Consider the following 17,571-nt stretch of genomic DNA (forward strand, 5'->3'; position numbering starts at 1 on the left):
CTTTTGATACATAAAGATACCCCCCCACCCCCAAAAAAAACATAATTTTAAAGAAAGACCTATAGGCTATATCCCATAGCATTTTTTCTTAAAATTGCATGAAATTAATGACAGTTTTCCATTCTTCAAATTTCTAGTTCCTTGTTGTAAAATGGCCACAAGAGGGCCGATACCAGCATGTATCCGCCACTGTTGTGAGTGCCGGTACCTTAAAATACTGCAAGCTGGGTATCCACCCCATTCTTCATATATTTGTAAAAAAAAAAATAATAATAATAATAATAATAATAAAATTTGTCGAATAAATGGTTATTTAATTCGTATTAAGAATAATACAATTTAAATGTATTCAAATTACGTATTGAACTATTTTGCACATATATTTTAACTTTTTTAAATGTATTTATTTATTAAATACTTAATCTACAGGTACGAATGACCTGGCACGTCTGTCAGTTTTAAAAATTTAATTTGTGGCCCTTGAGCCCACGTCAACTCAAATTATTTATTTTTTCCATGTGTCATAGGAGGAAGTGGATTAACAACAACAAAAGGTTGTTGTAGTTTTCAGTCAATCTCCATAAAAAAAATAAAGAGACTTTTTTGAGCTGGCTGCATCAACAACGCTGTTCTTGGGAGGGCGCAGCCGCGTGTCAGTCGGTGTCAGGACAGGAGTGTCCTCGACTGCTGCATTCCCGATGTCGCCCAGACTGATAAACCGCGGCTGGTAGAGTAAACCTCACGCATTTTCCCCATTCAACAACGACGACAGGAGTGAAGTCTACCATGCATCGGGTTCTGCTCTTCTTATTTGCGCTGCTGTGTATTTGCAGCGCAAACAAATGGAAAAGGAATTTTAAATGTCCTTCAGGATGTACGTGCACGAAGGAGACCATCATGTGTGTTGGCACCTCGCACGTCCCGCGCACAGTGCCGAGTGACATCAACTCGCTGTAAGTAACGTGTCTCAGCACTATTTACACAAAACAGGCTACTATGTCCATATTCGAGACGTTTATTGCCATGTGAATATATTTATAAAACAGTTAAAATAATTAAATAACGCAATAAAATTCTTAGTTGCAGTTGCATGGTTCCCTTCACATAAACACAATAATACATAAAAGGGACACATCCTTAATTTCTCAAGAGTTCCGGTCATGGGTCCCGCTGCTTGGGGTCCAAATGTCCCAATGTGAGTTTGTGTTATTCATTCCCCACCAGGAGCATCGTAAACGGCTCCATTGCAGAAATCCCAGAGGGGATGTTTTCGCTCATGCCTTCTCTGCAGCTACTGTAAGTGTATGAGTGGACTGACACTAATCACCAATTTTTATTTCGCTGCATTTGCACATACACTACAAATGTCTGACTATACTTCAATCTAATGAACCCAAGAGATGTATTAATATGTGTTCTTTAAATTACCTTTCAAATGTAATTAATGGTCTGTTTTGAGATGTCTATTGTGGCGGTGCATTATTGAGAGCTAATTTTTTTTAATAAAAAATAAAAAAACATGACCAACATTAGACATAATTTGAAGTATATAGCATAATGAAGTGTTCTATATGATAATGAAAACTACACCCACACTACTAAATGCTTCTTATAATAATTATCAACGTCTCCAACTAAATGCAAAGCATTATTACCTTTTTATGAGTTCAATTAATGAGGATACAAGCTAAGTAAACTGTGCAAGTGTCCCATATTTTGTGTCTATAGTTGGTATACAATGTAACACACTTAATAATATAAGTAAGTGGTAATATAATAATAATAATAATAATAATAATAATAATAATAATAATAATAATAATAATAATAATAATAATAATAATAATAATAATAATATTGCATCAGATTTATATACTGTCTTATTTTGCAGGCTTCTAAATGCAAACTCCTTGACCACGATTAAAGATGATGCTTTCTATGGTCTTCCACATTTGGAATATTTGTAAGTATTTTATACCAGCACATGAGCATAACTTCAGAAAAGAGAATAATTTTGTATCTAGTCCGCCTATTTATGCATCCCTATTGTGCTGTTTGTTTAACAGGTTCATTGAAGGAAATAAGATTGAAACCATCGCCAAAAAGGCCTTCCGTGGTCTGCGAGATCTAACTCATCTGTAAGACAAGTTACTCCATATCTGTATACAGCCAATTTGAAACGATGAGTTATACAAAAATGTATAATGAGGATTATTATTCTTTCTGTGGGGCTATTGTTTAGATCCCTTGCCAATAACAAGATGAGGTTCCTGCCAAGAGACCTGTTTTTTGACTTGGATTCATTGCTGGAACTGTGAGTAAGCACTTTGTGTATGCAGTGTGTGTGCGTGCGCGCGCGCGTGCGTGTGCGTGTGTCCGACTGCACTTCTATTTCAGCTGAGTCAGGCTGCACTTTGTATTGTACAGCAGTATCCCAAATGAATGTTAAACGTAAACATCAAGTCCCATTTTTACTGCAGTTATAGCATTCATTTGTTTGTTCCCATGTCCGTTGCTAGGGATCTACGAGGTAACGCTTTCCAATGCAGCTGTGAGAACAAGTGGCTGATGACGTGGCTGAAAAACACAAACGCCACAGTGCCAGACGTCTTCTGTGAAGGCCCCGGTGACATGAAGGGCAAGCGTCTCAATGACCTTCCCATCGCACCAGACCAGTGCATGTCTACAGGTAAACTGAAATGAAGCCAAAGCAATCATTGGAGTGTCCAACTAGGCCAGGGGTGGCCAAGTTCGGGTCCTCGAGAGCCACTATCCAGCCTGTTTTCCATGTTTCTCTCCACTAACACACCTGATTCATGATCAGGATCGTTGTCAGGCTTCTGCAAAGCTTGCTGATGAGCTGATCATTAGAATCAGCTGTGCTGAAGGAGGAAGACATGGAAAACAGGCTGGATAGTGGCTCTCGAGGACCGAACTTGGCCACCCCTGAACTAGGCTAAAGATACCTCGTGTGGAAAGAAAGAAAATAAAATAATCAATGAAACTATTCAATAATTTATCATGACCCCTGTGGAGGTGACTCAAATTTACACTGTAGCTCGCCATTGCTGAATGTTGACTAACTGTATGCTTTTCTTTGTTAATAGACGTTCTAAAAACACATTCTCATGAAATGGAGGCCTTCATAATACGCATGTAGATGAAGGTAGTCGCAAAATTGTAAATTTAAGTAAAAATTCAGTGTAAAGTAGTTGAAAGATAGTTGAAAAGTTCAGCGTAAAGATAAAATGATCTCTGTGCCTAGGTTTGAGGAAATGTTAGAAAAGCACTGTCATTTGTCTACCTTGCCATTACCGCCCACATGCACACCATCTGCTCGTCTTCCCAGTCAAAACCAAAAGTGTATTTTTAAATGCTCTGTCCATCTCTCCATTCATTTCCTATGCCGCTTATCCTCAACACGAATGTTGCAGGTGAGATGGAGCCTATCCCAGATGACTTTGGGGGGAGCGTGGATCAAACTCTGGACTGGCTGCCAGCCAATCGCAGGGCTTTTATCTTTTGTAAATCAATCTATCTATGTATTCAACCCTCCTTGTTTATCTTACAGTACATTAGTCTAGCTTTGACTTTTGTTTTTTCTTCAGCATTTTATTACCTCTCATGTGACACATCCATCCATCCATTTTCTTAACCGCTTGTCCTCACAAGGGTCGCGGGGGTTGCTGGAGCCTATCCCAGCTGGCTTCGGACAGTAGGCGGGGTACACCCTGAACTGGTTGCCAGCCAATCGCAGGGCTCACAGAGACGAACAACCACCCACACACAATCACACCTATGGAGAATTTGGAGTGCTCAATTAACCTGCCATGCATGTCTTTGGAATGTGGGAGGAAATTGGAGTACCCGGAGAAAACCCACACAGGCACAGGGAGAACATGCAAACTCCACCCAGGAAGGCCGAAGCCCGGACTTGATGTCACGTCCTCTGCACTGGGAGGCGGATATGCTAACCAGTCATCCACCGTGCCGCCTCATGTGACACAATGTGTTGCTTTTTTTTTCATTATAAAAGTTGTTATATACAGTACGAAGGAATGATTGCTTGATCGATTGAAGAATCAATACTCTAAAAAGAGCAATTATCTGCATTTGTCCGTTTTTTGTGTCTTTCTCCCTCCGCAGACTTTGTGCGTCACCAGTCAATTCCGATTCAGTCCATGTCGGCGGACATCTTCTCCTTTAAGGAGGACATCTATGTGGCCATGGCTGCACCCAACTCTAACAGCTGTGTGGTCATGGAGTGGGATCACGTCGAAATGAATTTCAGAAAATTCGACAACATAACAGGTTGGACAGCAAGGCATCCATTTTAAGCAAGCATCTAATAGAAAATGTCTGTGATGTCATGCACTTGTCATGTTTTCGAAAGCAGTCTGACTGACTATTGAATTTGCTCATCAGTGTTTCGCAACCTTTATTGAGCTAAAGCACGTGTACAGTATATTAGAAATGACTCAAATAAAAATCTCACAAAAAGTATATACAGTATACTGAAATAATGATGATCTTGTCTCAATTTACTCACTGTGTGAATAAGTTTACTTGGACCTTCATCCATGTAGTGGAAGAGCATTTATCTGTTCTGCTTGTCACTATACATAGCTGGCATGAATACATGAACAAAGATATAATATATATAAATATATTTTCAGACCAATTAATACGTTTTCATGTGGTTGTACTGCTGATTACAGGCATTTTTTTCTCCACAGGAAAGTCTGTCGTTGGGTGCACGTCGGCTCTGGTCGACGAGCATGTCTTGATCATCGTCACGCAGCTCTTTGGGGGCTCCCACATTTACAAATTTGATGATCAACAGAACAAGTTCACCAAGTTTCAATCCATCGAGGTCCTCAACATCTCCAAACCAAATGACATTGAGGTCTTCCGCATGGATGGCGAGTGGTATTTTGTGATAGTAGACAGCTCCAAAGCGGGCCTGTCTACTCTTTACAAGTGGACCGACCAACCAGACCTGAACCAAACTGGGTTCTATACCTATCAGTTCCTTCATGAATGGTTCCGTGATACGGATGCTGAGTATGTTGAAATGGACGGAAAGTCCTACCTCATTTTAGCTAGCCGCTCTCAATCACCCATCATCTACTTGTGGAACAAGAGCACTTTGAAGTTCATGCTTCACAGCGAATTTCCAAATGCGGAGGATGTGGTGGCGGTCAAAGCTTTCCGAGTGGAAAATGAATTGTATCTCGCTATGACCTGCTACATCGGTGACTCCAAAATACTCAAGTGGACCAGTAAGCAGTTGACAGAGATGCAGGCTCTTCCCTCTCGAGGGGCGATGGTCCTCCAGCCTTTCTCCTTCACGGACAGACACTACCTTGCTCTAGGCAGTGATTACTCCTTCACTCAAATTTACCTTTGGGACACAGAGACCAAAACCTTCCAGAAGTTCAAGGACATCTACGTGCAGTCTCCGCGGTCCATTACTGCGGTCACTACTGACCGCAGGAATTTCATCTTCTCTTCCAGCTTTAAAGGCAAATCGATGGTCTTTGAGCATATCGTTGTAGATTTAAGCTTATAAGGCGAAATACAGTCCTATAGTATATGTGAGACTAGAATACTCTTCCATAATATGAAAGGATTCTTGTCCTGTGGCAGGTTTCCAGAGGAATTCCAAAGCACGAAAATGAACTTCAAATTCTAATATCTTACGTCTTCTGACAAGCTTGTTGGCTCTTTGCATCAGTGTTTGAATGCCAATGCAATACAATAAAATGCTCCGGATACATGCACTGTGACTGTGCTCATTGTACAGTGATATTTATTAGGGGTGGGAATCTTTGAATGTCTCACGATTCGATTCCGATTTTTGGGTGTGCGATTCGATTCAGAATCCATTTTCGGTTAGGAACTATTTTTGATTCAAAATGATTTGATTGACAATGATTTTTGCTTCAATTTATAGATCTTCGAGGAATTGTAATGCTCTACTCCAGTCTGACTCGCTAATTCTAATCAGTGCTCTACTCGTGGCACTTTTATTACTCAAAAGAACGGTTCCATGCTGCAAAAAACAACTTTTATTGGAATGACTTGATCGTGACTTTTTCCTTCTACTCTCTAATGTGGCTACAACTTAACAGTGTATCAGACCGCGTGGAACCACACTGCCCCTGAGTGACCAAATTGCGTACAACATGAACAGTGCTCCCAATAAAGCCACACACAAACAAAGGGAAGACAGTATAGCATAATTTAAATAAAATCGATTTTCGGACATTTAAAATCGATTCTTAATCGTACTAAATGAGAATCGCGATTCTTATGAGAATCGATTTTTGGGCACACCCCTAATATCTATAAATGTCAGCTTTTATTGTTATTCTATTATACAAAACTTAGCCAAGAATTAAATACACAGAAAAAGCATATTTGCACTTGGACACACTATTCAGCTGTATTGTACTCGCCCGATAACCGGTGACTTGATGTGCATGATGAAGTTTTTTTTTTTAATCTCACTTGGAATAACAGAATGTATGAGATTCATATTAACTATGTAAAGCTCAACGCACAATATATATTGACCTATGCAAAAATACAAAACACAAGTCTATGCTGCTATTGAAATGCCTCTTGTGGTCCCTTTTTCATATATTTTTTTCTTTAATTACAGACTGCAGTACAGTATATGGTTTATTTTAGACAACCTCTTCACTTGGCCGATTTCTTAATGATTACTTGTATCTGTTGAATGTACCAGCAATGCTAATTGTATGCATTTATTGTCATGTATTAAAGAACATAAGACTACAATTCAACTAGTGGGGGGTTATTTTTGGTTTTGGTTCGTTTTTTGCCATTATATATCAATATTTCAAACAGATATTTTTGGCCATACATTTCAAATTAGCATTCTGTGCGATCATCTGAAAAGAAGAATTGTGATTAACAAGGAACGCTTTTTAAAGTATACTTCATCAATATATATTTCACATTTCAGTTGAGTTGAGTATATGAGAGACTATAAATCTTGTGGAAAAACATTTATAACTAAAAAGAGTTCTGAATTTTCCGAGGGGCAGCTAATGCGTCATGATGTGACCAAACGGTGGGGGTGAGGGGCATGTCCAAAGATCTTCGGTAATGCAAAAGATAACATTTGTAGGGACGGAAAATAACATGACAGCCAGAGTGTCAGACGAAACAAATTTACTCGATTCATTATGTTAACATTTGACAGAAATGACCAACATTTGGCCATGTTTTGAAACCACGCGACATTACAACGCCATGAGACATCAAATAAGTCGTTCGATTGGCTGAATGTGACACACGTGACTCATGCTAACGCCAGCCAGCGAGAAACGCTTTCAAGTAACAGGGTTAGCTGTCGTACCAGGAAACGGCAAAAAAAAAAAAATGCTCTACTGTACCACTGTCTACAAGAAGATCTCTGATGAGGACTCCTACTCGACGGCGTTGATGACAAAAATGCAGCTGGAAGTATCTTGAGCAGAAAGGACACATTTATTTGATTGGTATTTTGACGTCAGTGGGGTTTTTCGTGCATGTCACAGAGAGATGGATCCGGCCAGGAGGAGCGACGGCGACTGGCAGGGGATGGTTAATGAGGTAAAAACATTCACAGAAAAAAAATAAAGCTCTATTGTCGTTGGTGTGAGCCTGAAAAAGACCGAGCACGGACCAGACTACTAGGATCACGCGTTCTGGCACTTATTAATTGTGCTAAGTAGAACTAATGCCGGTTGAATAGCTCAGTTGGAAGCAAAGCTGTCTTTGCCTGCAGGGCACGTGCACAAGGAAGTGATTTTCTTTACACCTGCATGGCGTTTTGTTTACATCAGTGATTTCTGATGAGAAGCTTGATAATGACATATGGGTACAGTAAAGTCGTTTTATCCCATCTTTTTTGCAGTGACGCAATCACGAATAAATAGTGCACAGAGGAACCTCAGTACTATTTGTAGAAATCCATATAAGGGATCCTATGTTAAAACAAGAAAGGACGCTGGGGTAGGGGGACTAGAGTGCCTGGAGATAAATACATTTGGTACACTGCTATAAAAAATTGATGGGTGGATAAAACTGATTAAGTAGAAAACATTAAACATGAACCGTGTTGAATTTAAATTTACCACCTCTGTTAAAATTCATTTTCTTTGCATGTGAAAATGTCATTGGTAATGACATGAGTTATCCATGTGTTCACAGTTCCTAATTTGTAAACGGAAGTTGGAGAGCAAGAAGGAAGCTCTGCTTATCCTGTCCAAGGAGCTGGACACATGCCAACAAGAGAGGGATCAGTACAAGCTGATGGCCAACCAGCTTCGTGAGCGGCACCAAGGACTTAAAAAGAAATACAGAGAGCTCATTGTAAGATCACTGCAGACATCATAAAGATACACAAATTATGCGGTTTGCTCTAAAACATTGAATTGTTTTAATTTCCTAAAAACAGGATGGAGATCTGTCTCTGCCTCCTGAAAAACGCAATCAAGTAAGTTTTCATAGCCAATGATCACATTATTCACAACAAGCCCGCTCTGAATGTTATTGCTCAGGGATCGGTTGCAGCTCTCGTTTTAGTCCTGAACAGAATTAACAGTATACACAACTGGAAGGTTGGACAAGTTTGCACGCTTTGGTGTTATCAATTGTATCAAAAGGTCACAATAACAGCTTTCGCTTATGGCGTATTCCACAGGTCAATTTAGCTCAGCTATTGAGAGACTCAAGAGAAAAAAGCAATCGTCTCTCTGAGGAGGTGAAGGAGCTGAAGCAACGACTGGCCGAAGCTCAGGGAGACAACAAGGTCTGTGACATCACTCGATGCACTTACTCAAACTTGAGGCCTGCAGGCTGAATTTGTCCCTCCAGAGTTTAACATGCATGCGGTTGCCTTAACATACAACTCTGTAGTACAGACTTTTATGAGGAATAGAATAGTCTGTTTACTGGATTAATTAAATGCAATGCTCAAATTCCATGGATGTAATGTAACGTTTACATAATGAGTAAATCTCAATTGTATTTCTGTAATTCAGATTTTAATTAGATGTATATTTACCAAATCGCCATCCCCATAAGGCAAATTGACAATTATTCCCATAATGGCCAAGAAGAAGAAAAATAGATACAGAAGTACGACAATTTAACAAAAGGTGGGAACATGAAATTTAAGGGGGGGTGGGGGGTGAATTGTCTGTATTTTGTGTTATGAGGTTGTTTCTGTAACAGAGGTCAATTTATGTCAGCATTTTGACATCAAATGGAAATTTTCTGAATATGATGAATGGATGAGCGTGACCTGTTGCAGCGACGCCTTTTAATCCACAAACTTGACTATTATAGTTAAGGCTTGGTTTAAAAAAATTGATATATCAAATCGATATTCCTTTTCATAGCCCGATATAGAGTCATAAAACCTTGAATCGATACTTTTAAATATGGCTACCAAATGCAAATGTTCCCTTCTGTACCCCAAGAGGAGTCCAGTGTTTTTGCCACTTTATTTACATAGTGCTGTGGTTGTAATCAATTTCAATTATTTTTTATTGTTTTGATCAGGTCATGTTCAATAAAACAGACATGATAAATGCAACTGCATTGGATTCAATTTTAAATGTAAATATTGATATATTTTTGTCATACTAATGCACCAAGTAGAAGGAAGAAGTTTCTATTTGCAGCATTGATACTTCTGAGAGTGTCTTCAAATCGGGCCCTAATGAATCAAATCGATTTTGGAAATCTGAATCGATATCCAGCCCTAATTATAGTAGTTTTAAGCGAGACACCTCTTTTTATTTTTGAGTCACTGACATATTCTACTGCTTGTTTTTATTGATGTTGACATTTTAAATGGAAAAAAATACTGTATTTTACAGAGGAAAAAGTTTTTCCAGTCTGATTCAGTATATATACCAGACCATTCAATAAATGTTCATCCTGTTTGGTCCGCAACTTAGACTTTGTTGTCAATTTCGCAACCTTGATTGATTGAGTTTGACACTCCTGACTTACTGCATGATGGGATATACAGTTGTGACCGTTTCGCCAAGTGAAGTCTCCAATAAGTGGTCATAATCAGTTTGGCTTTATTGTCTCACAGCTCCTACGTATGACCATCACCAAACAAAGACTGGGAGACGACGAGGTGGGCACTCGCCATTTCCCAGCGCACGAGCGTGAGGACCTGGTCAAACAGTTGGAAAGAGCCAGAGAGCAGGTGAACACGACTGACCACTCGTGTTTTATCAGAGCAGATGACATCCGACTAACATGGAGCTTTGTGTGTTTTACGATGGCTGTAGAATGAGTTGCTGGAGCACAGCACAAAGTCTCTCACCGACGAGCTTCAGGACGTACGAGCAGAGCGTGACGTGTTTCAGCAGAAGGCTCATCGCCTCAATGTGGAGATGAACCACATTGTTGGGAATGATGACGTTCGAATGTTAGATATTGATGCACTCTGCATGGAGAACAGGTTTGTTTGCATTCAAATGCGCATGCGGAAGGATGCACCTTTAAAGATGACTTAACAAGTTCTGACTACTTCAGGTATTTGCATGATCGGCTGTGTCAGCTTCAAGAGGAGGTCACCTTGCTCAAGATGAATTTGGGCAAGTACAAGGTACAAAAGTATTTATTTTTACATATTATATTCGTATAAGAAGAAAATGTTTCATCCCGCCCCCCTAATTCTCCACCGCAGAGGAGCTAATATAGTAAAAGTGGTATTAGTAATACTACTTGTGCTCTCTCTGTCAATAAGCGCGCCACCGCCACCTACTGTAGTGGATGCTCAATTACACTTTATTCTAATGCTGAATTCACCACCAAAAGCGGCGCGGCGCGTTTGCATTGTAGTCAAAGGACTTGGCGCGGATCGGAACAAAAGTGTGTGGGGTGGCGCGGAGGACGCGTTTGGAGCGCTGCGGCGCAGCAAAATCGCACATTCGTGATGAAAATCCGCATACTCGCATGTTCGCCAAAATTGAAAAATGTTAACTTTTTTCGCATTTTGCCTCGCGTTAACAACACGGCCAACCGGGACCGAATGGTGAGCAAGGAAGTAGCATACAAGTGCTGGTAAGTGTATTTATTTGCTGTTGTAGCAGCAGCGTTTATCATCCATGCCAAAGTTATTTAGCGCAACTGCTGGCTACCCGATTGCCACTAAGAAATCGGAAGTGCTATCACGTACCTCAAAAACCTCTCGCTGCTGGAGAAAATTGTGCCCCAGCTGCATAGTCCCAAGAAAGAAGTAGAAGTAGTCGGCGGTGCTCTCTTTTGTTGACTTGCCAAAGTGCTCTTCAGTCGTTGTTCACCGGGGGACACGCCTCCTCCTCTCCGGTGTGCGCGAATGCATGAATGAGTGGAAATCGTTCCAAAAAACTCTACGCGGTGGAACGCTAACAAAGCAAGCGTTCTAGATCACCATTTCGGTTTTGGTGTGAATGTAGCATTATATGGCAAAAGCAAAAAAAAAGCTTCTCTGGAGTCACACACACCTCAAAGTAAGAATAAAAAAATATATATATTAAATTTGGGTGGATTTGATTAAAAATGTGAACAGTTAACAATTCAATGTAGAACTCATCAAAAAATTCAGAAATCACGATTATGCATTAACTAGAAGTTACCAATGGATGCATGCTATGCTTCTGGGATTGGGAAAAGCTGTGGAAAAGTGTTTGGGTTCTTATGCAGAACTTCACGTAATTCAGTTTGTGTCAATTAAATGGTAAAGTGGGTTCTAATGAGGGGAATTATATATCTGTTATTGTCATGGTGGCCTTATATTATCAAAAAAAACTATTCACTTTTTAACTGTTTATTTTACCATTTTTAAACTAATTCACTGCCATTGACGGCTATAGATAAAATAGATAGAATTCATTTTAACTATTTTCTATTAGTTTAAAAATTGTCCCACTTATGTTAACTCTTTGATTGCCAAAAACGTTAAATAACGTTTAGTAAAATCCTATGGAGGAGTGCCAAAGACGTTAAAAGACGTTTGTTTCAAAACAGAGGTGAAACTAACTATTTACTATTGTTGATTACTAAAAAACGGAATAAGGTAGAAACAAACTTTTTTTTCTGATGAAAGATCTTTCATTTGGTAGTATGTGTGTTTCCATAGTCCAAACACATAATTTTCTATGGACCTTGAAATATCAGTCAAAATGCTTAAAATCGGCTGGCACCCACGGCATCCCTTTTCTGAAAACGTCTGGCAGTCAAAGAGTTAACAAGAGTATGAAAGCCTAGATATTTATTTATTGTATTAGAACAGATATAAAATTTGTGATTAATCGTGAGTTACCCAGTGAAGTCATGTGATTAATTACGATTAAAAGTGGTAATCGCCTGACGCCCCTAATTTTTAATAATCTTAAAAAAAGATTATTAAAAATTAGGGGCGTCGGGCGATTAACACTTTTAATCACAAATTTTATATCTGTTCTAAATGTACAAAAAAAATTTCTAGGTTTTTATACTCTTGTTAACAAAAGTGGGAAAAAAATGTTAAACTAATAGAAATAGTTCAAATGTTTTTTAATTCTAATATGAAACCTCATTTCAGAGTGCACTGGAATCCAGAAAGAATGCCAGAGTTTGCGGGAAGCCTAACAGTAGTGCACTCACTGGGGTGCTCTCAGCCAAACAAGGTGGGCTCTCATTCACTCATCTCACCACAACTTGAATTTTCTGCTTGAGAATTGTCCGTGACGAGCGTTTGTGTGAACGAAAGCTTGATGACTCTGTGATGTGTGCGTACAGTGAAGGAGCTGTTGACTGACGAAGGCGGGTGCACGCTTCCCGTCACCGCCCAGTCGATCTCGGACCTCAAGTCTCTGGCCACCGCTCTCCTGGAAACCATCCACGAGAAGAACATGTTGATTCAGCACCAGCGGCAAATTAACAAGTACTGACTGTTATCTTGACTTCTTTCTCGCCTAACATTTACTAATGGGCCCCTTATCGCCAGGGTTCTCGGAACTCGGGTTGCAGAACTGGAGAAGAAGCTCAAAACATTGGAGACGTCTGGATTGTGGAGCTTGCCAGGTAGAGGCAAAATCTGTGATTAGTGGTTATCGCCGAGGGAAATTTGTCTGTACAATAAGAGTATTGATTTCTAAAACCCTAAATCTCTTTGATTGCAAAGCCTGACGCTGTCATGTCCTCTCACTTAACTCATTCACTGCCATTGATGGCTATAGACGTCAAAAATTCATTTTAACTATTTATTTTAGTGAAAATTTTTTTCCCACTTTTGTTAACACGAGTATGAAAACCTAGAATTTTTTTTATTGTAGTAGAACAGATATAAAATTTGTGAATAATTGCGAGTTAACTAGTGAAGTCATGCGATTAATTACGATTAAAAATAGTAATCGCCTGACGCCCCTAATTTTTTAACAATCTTTTCTTTGAAAAAAAAAATATATATTTATGTTTTTAAAAAGAAAAGATTATTAAAAATTAGGGGCATCAGGCGACTACAATTTGTAATCGTAATTAACCAAATGACTTCTCTAGTTAACTCACGATTAATCACAAATTTTATATCTGTTCTAAGTGTACAAATTTTTTTTTTCTAAATTTTCATACTCTTGTTAACAAAAATGAAAAAAAAAGTTAAACTAATGTAAATAGTTCAAATTAATTTTTGACGTCTATAGCTGTCAATGGCAGTGAATGAGTTAATGTGTTTAAAAATATATATAAAATTCATAACTTGTAATCAACATGTTAATAATTCGTCTGCTTCTTCTACTTTTTCTCATTTTGCTCCCAAAGGCCTCACTTACCATATATCTGTGGGCATATGTGGAAGTATGTTTCTTCTTTTCTTTTCTTTTTTTGTTACTGTGAAACTATAACAATTTAACACGGTTTTCCTTCACAATAGAGGGTAAAGACGAACTCAACACTCAGCCACCAGCCACACCAGGACATTCAAAGCAGAGTTCATCAGGACATCCAAAACAAGAAAGTGAAACGCCAGCAGAACTTCCCGAATCGCCCCACTCGTCTTTTCCTTCAGTCGAGGAGGAGCCATCCAGTCCTCAAACAAGAAGCTTGCCAAACAGCGACGAGCTCCGTAACCAATCCAAGGATGATGAGAGTGCAGGTGATGTCCATCCCTCCTCAATAGATGTGAACACACCCCTCCTGTCAAACACCTCTGAGCTACCATCTGTTACATTAAACCACAAAAGAAGAGAAAGTAAAGATGAAGAGGGAGTGGAGAACGGTGAAACGGAATGTATCGTAATAGAGGAACACGTCCATATTCCAGCCCGGACCGTCGCATCGGTTCCTCTCGATACGGAGCAGGAAATTCGGCAAGATCAGGGTTTTTTCTTTGGGACGGACAATATGGCATGTTCTGTTTGATACTCACATGTTTTGAAGGGGATGATAACACCCAATTACGACAGTTGTGCTTCCACATCTGTACATTCCAGAATACTTCTAGAGGCTGCTATTTATTGAAATCTATATTTTGTTTAAGGAAGCACATTATGACATACAATGATTATGCCTAAAAAGCAATCATGTAGATTGTTGCTCTTGTCTCTTGACTGTTTTAGGCAAATGTATTTATTTCTCCATAATAGCGGAACGCATCAGACTACAAAAGAAGCTAACAGAGGATTTTCATAAGGACACTTGAGTTTCATCGCTAAAGTGAATTGTTATTCATGTATCTGTGGGGGTCCAGAACCAAAATGTAGCAACTAACAATACCCTCTATGAAGACACTTTTTGAATACAATTTACTCCTTGTAGTAGAAGTACAACAAAACACAACACAACCCAGAACCGCACCGAGGATTTAAGTTACATAACATTTGAACATGGCAAATGAGATAGCACATGTCATTTTGCCATAAAATAAATCTAGATTATATAACATTAAAATCAGATTTCACTTAATGTATTTTTTTTTTTTTACTTTTTTTCTCTTTACGAAAGGTGGATTCTGGTAAATTTATTTTCAATTCATTTGAAAAAAAAAATGAACACAAAGCACCATTAAACAAAAAATCTCAAATAGTTGCAGCAGCTATTGTAATATTTATTCACAATATTGTCATTGGAAGCCACTTGGTGTGAATGTCTGCACTTTGTAGATTTGGTCATTTACAAGCATTCATTGGTTAACACGAAACAAAATGTGAGTACACTTTGTGAAGATTATGTCTGTGTAATGTATACCAGGGTAGCGTTATGGATGAGTGGTTAGCATTTGCCTCAAGAGTTATGAGGTAGGAGGTCCATATCGTTTTGGGTATGGAGGCCACTATACAGTATTTCAATTAAAAGCACTGGCCCTTATGTGTGGTGAAAGAACTAAATGTAAAATGTATTATAGGATGTGTCAGTGATGAAAATGAATCATCATCCAAATAAACCACTTTTCACACGTTTTCTCAATAAAGCAGAAAAACAGGCTTGTAATTGTGCATCATTGACTTGAAAAGACTTTTAAAGTCAGCTCATTTTTCATTTGTCAGACTAAGCGCACGAAAGGCTACAATATATGAATGTCAAGCCGCAAAAATGCACACTTAAATTGTCCGCTGGCGCCTATTAGGCGGCCTGGAGTACGTATTCCAGAGTTTGGGGGCGGTTATCCCAATAATGCAGCAGCCGAGCCTGCGCCCTGCATTTCCATGTAGCAGACTGCCAGCATCCCCCCCAAGGCCCATGTCATCCCGCCTCTCATGAACCACGACCGCTCTTCCCAGCACAGACGAACCGCCAAAGAGCGTGGCCTCGGACTCTAATGCTGCATGGATTTTGCCTTGTTGCGGCGCAAAATTTCCAAAATCTCCGGGGTGGTTGGGGTGATTGACACCTCCGGGGTTGTAGTGGCCTCCCGTGGAATCGCACCCCTGCTGCAGGTCTCCGTACTGATGAATGTGCACCGCCCTGGGCTCTGGATCGCTCCCCACGGGGAATCCATGGAACCGGAGAAGGACTTTGAGCTTTCCTTGAGGATAATCTTGCTTAAAGAGCGCTTGGCCGTAGACTTTGGGTAAACCCTCATCCAGCGAGGAGCTTGGTCTCATTTTACAAGCTGCATACAGAGTGCCATTGTTTTGCCAGACTTCTGGTGGAGCCAAAGTGCACTGACAAATGGACAGCACACACACAAGTGATGCCCCAACTATACACTTCGGCCTGGAAGATATGAAAACACAATGCATTAAAATTATTAAAAAATCTTTTTAACCTTTATTCAAATCAGTGCACTACTGTTGTATCACACAAAAAAATCAGTCTTAAATGTGTTAAGTATTATTTAAAAATGATTTTTGAATGATTATTTTTAGATTACTTTGACATTTTGGAATTGCACACCATACATCCTTCACAATGACTAGCTCATCGGTATGATTCTCGAATATTATTTTTTACAAAATATCCTTGCTGGGATATCACAGGTACAGTTTGTTCAATCATAGTTTAGGATAAGTGGTTAGTATGACCGCAGTTTATATTAGTAAGGTTAAACAAGTTTTTATTTGGAAATGTTTTGGCTGTGTGTTAAGTAAAGTGTTCACGGGATGAGGAGGATGCAAGTCCCAAGAAGAAAGACACACTGATCCTCCCTTCTTTGGCATTATAGGCTCCATATGCTTTCCAACTCTTTTCAATTTCGTTCCTGTCTGTGGTGGTATCACCAAAAAAGAAAATACAAAGAAAAAGATCAGTTACAAATTTTGGGTTTTCCCTTTGGATTTTTGCTGAGATTAAGTTTTATGAGTGTTGTTAGTTGACTTAAAAATAAAACAAATTAGTTTTAGAGGTAATATGTCGCATTAATGGTGGAACAAAACTTTTGAAATAAGATGGGTCTTTATTTTCCATCTATCCATCCATTTTCTTAACTGCTTGTCCTAATTTCACATAATTTCAACAGGGGTGTGTAGACATTTTATAGCCACCACTATATATTATCCAGCGGAAATATCCCAAAACCGGGTCAATGATATGAAAGACTGATTGTGCACATTTCGTGAAAACTACACGTAACAGCAAGTTCATAGTGTGATCGAAAAGGGGAAAATGTCCTATATGAAAAAACTAACAAACGATAAAATACAGTGTAATACTGTATGGCTACACTGTATTTTTGTTGCGATGTTGGTAGTTGCAGTTTGTCTTCCACAAATTTAAGTCCCTCCGTATTTTTATTTAGCAAATAAAATGAGAAAATGAAATGCACTCACCAGTGGTGATACATCCCTAAAATTAAGAAGGCGTTGTAGATCCAAACAAAAAAATGCACTTTCACTGGAAAGTTTTTGCTGCAGGGACCATGAGACGAACAAAACTAGGTTTTTTTTAATACTGTATTTGTCTTTGTTGTGTAAGCGAGTCAGTGGGCGTCGCTTTGGTGAGGGTGGAGCGCAAATGCATATTTATTTCTATTTAACCGGTTAATGTTTTAATGTCGTCGGGTAAAGCCTCTGCACTACTGAGTAAGGATGTCAATGTAATGTTGCGTATACCCAAACGGATTATGTGGTG

At 39.2% G+C, this 17,571-nt stretch overlaps 3 protein-coding genes across 4 annotated transcripts; 2 read left to right on the forward strand and 1 right to left on the reverse strand.

Annotated features, from left to right (window-relative positions):
- The first annotated feature begins 672 nt into the window (after positions 1-672).
- Positions 673-6,807, forward strand: LOC144054767 (leucine-rich repeat LGI family member 2-like). Its single transcript, XM_077570039.1, has 8 exons — positions 673-953; positions 1,225-1,296; positions 1,892-1,963; positions 2,067-2,138; positions 2,243-2,314; positions 2,520-2,689; positions 4,147-4,311; positions 4,737-6,807. Exons 1-8 carry the CDS (start codon positions 787-789, stop codon positions 5,570-5,572), a joined length of 1,626 nt encoding a protein of 541 aa, XP_077426165.1. The 5' UTR covers positions 673-786; the 3' UTR covers positions 5,573-6,807.
- Positions 6,808-7,155: 348 nt separating this feature from the next.
- Positions 7,156-15,485, forward strand: LOC144054769 (coiled-coil domain-containing protein 149-like). Of its 2 annotated transcripts, XM_077570042.1 has the most exons (12): positions 7,156-7,626; positions 8,227-8,388; positions 8,474-8,512; positions 8,720-8,827; positions 10,127-10,243; positions 10,329-10,501; positions 10,576-10,648; positions 12,608-12,692; positions 12,805-12,949; positions 13,013-13,089; positions 13,825-13,860; positions 13,937-15,485. In XM_077570042.1, the coding sequence occupies exons 1-12, from the start codon at positions 7,576-7,578 to the stop codon at positions 14,422-14,424; spliced, it is 1,554 nt and encodes a 517-aa protein (XP_077426168.1). In that variant the 5' UTR covers positions 7,156-7,575; the 3' UTR covers positions 14,425-15,485. The 2 variants fall into 2 exon arrangements, with proteins under 2 accessions (XP_077426168.1, XP_077426170.1); XM_077570044.1 differs by lacking the exon at positions 13,825-13,860.
- LOC144054770 (extracellular superoxide dismutase [Cu-Zn]-like) lies at positions 15,089-17,422 on the reverse strand. Its single transcript, XM_077570045.1, has 2 exons — positions 17,271-17,422; positions 15,089-16,218 (listed from the first exon to the last, which is right to left on the reverse strand). Exons 1-2 carry the CDS (start codon positions 17,282-17,284, stop codon positions 15,603-15,605), a joined length of 630 nt encoding a protein of 209 aa, XP_077426171.1. The 5' UTR covers positions 17,285-17,422; the 3' UTR covers positions 15,089-15,602.
- Between the last annotated feature and the right edge of the window lie 149 nt (positions 17,423-17,571).

This window comes from Vanacampus margaritifer, chromosome 7 (assembly GCF_051991255.1).
Source record: "Vanacampus margaritifer isolate UIUO_Vmar chromosome 7, RoL_Vmar_1.0, whole genome shotgun sequence".
NCBI lineage: Eukaryota > Metazoa > Chordata > Actinopteri > Syngnathiformes > Syngnathidae > Vanacampus > Vanacampus margaritifer.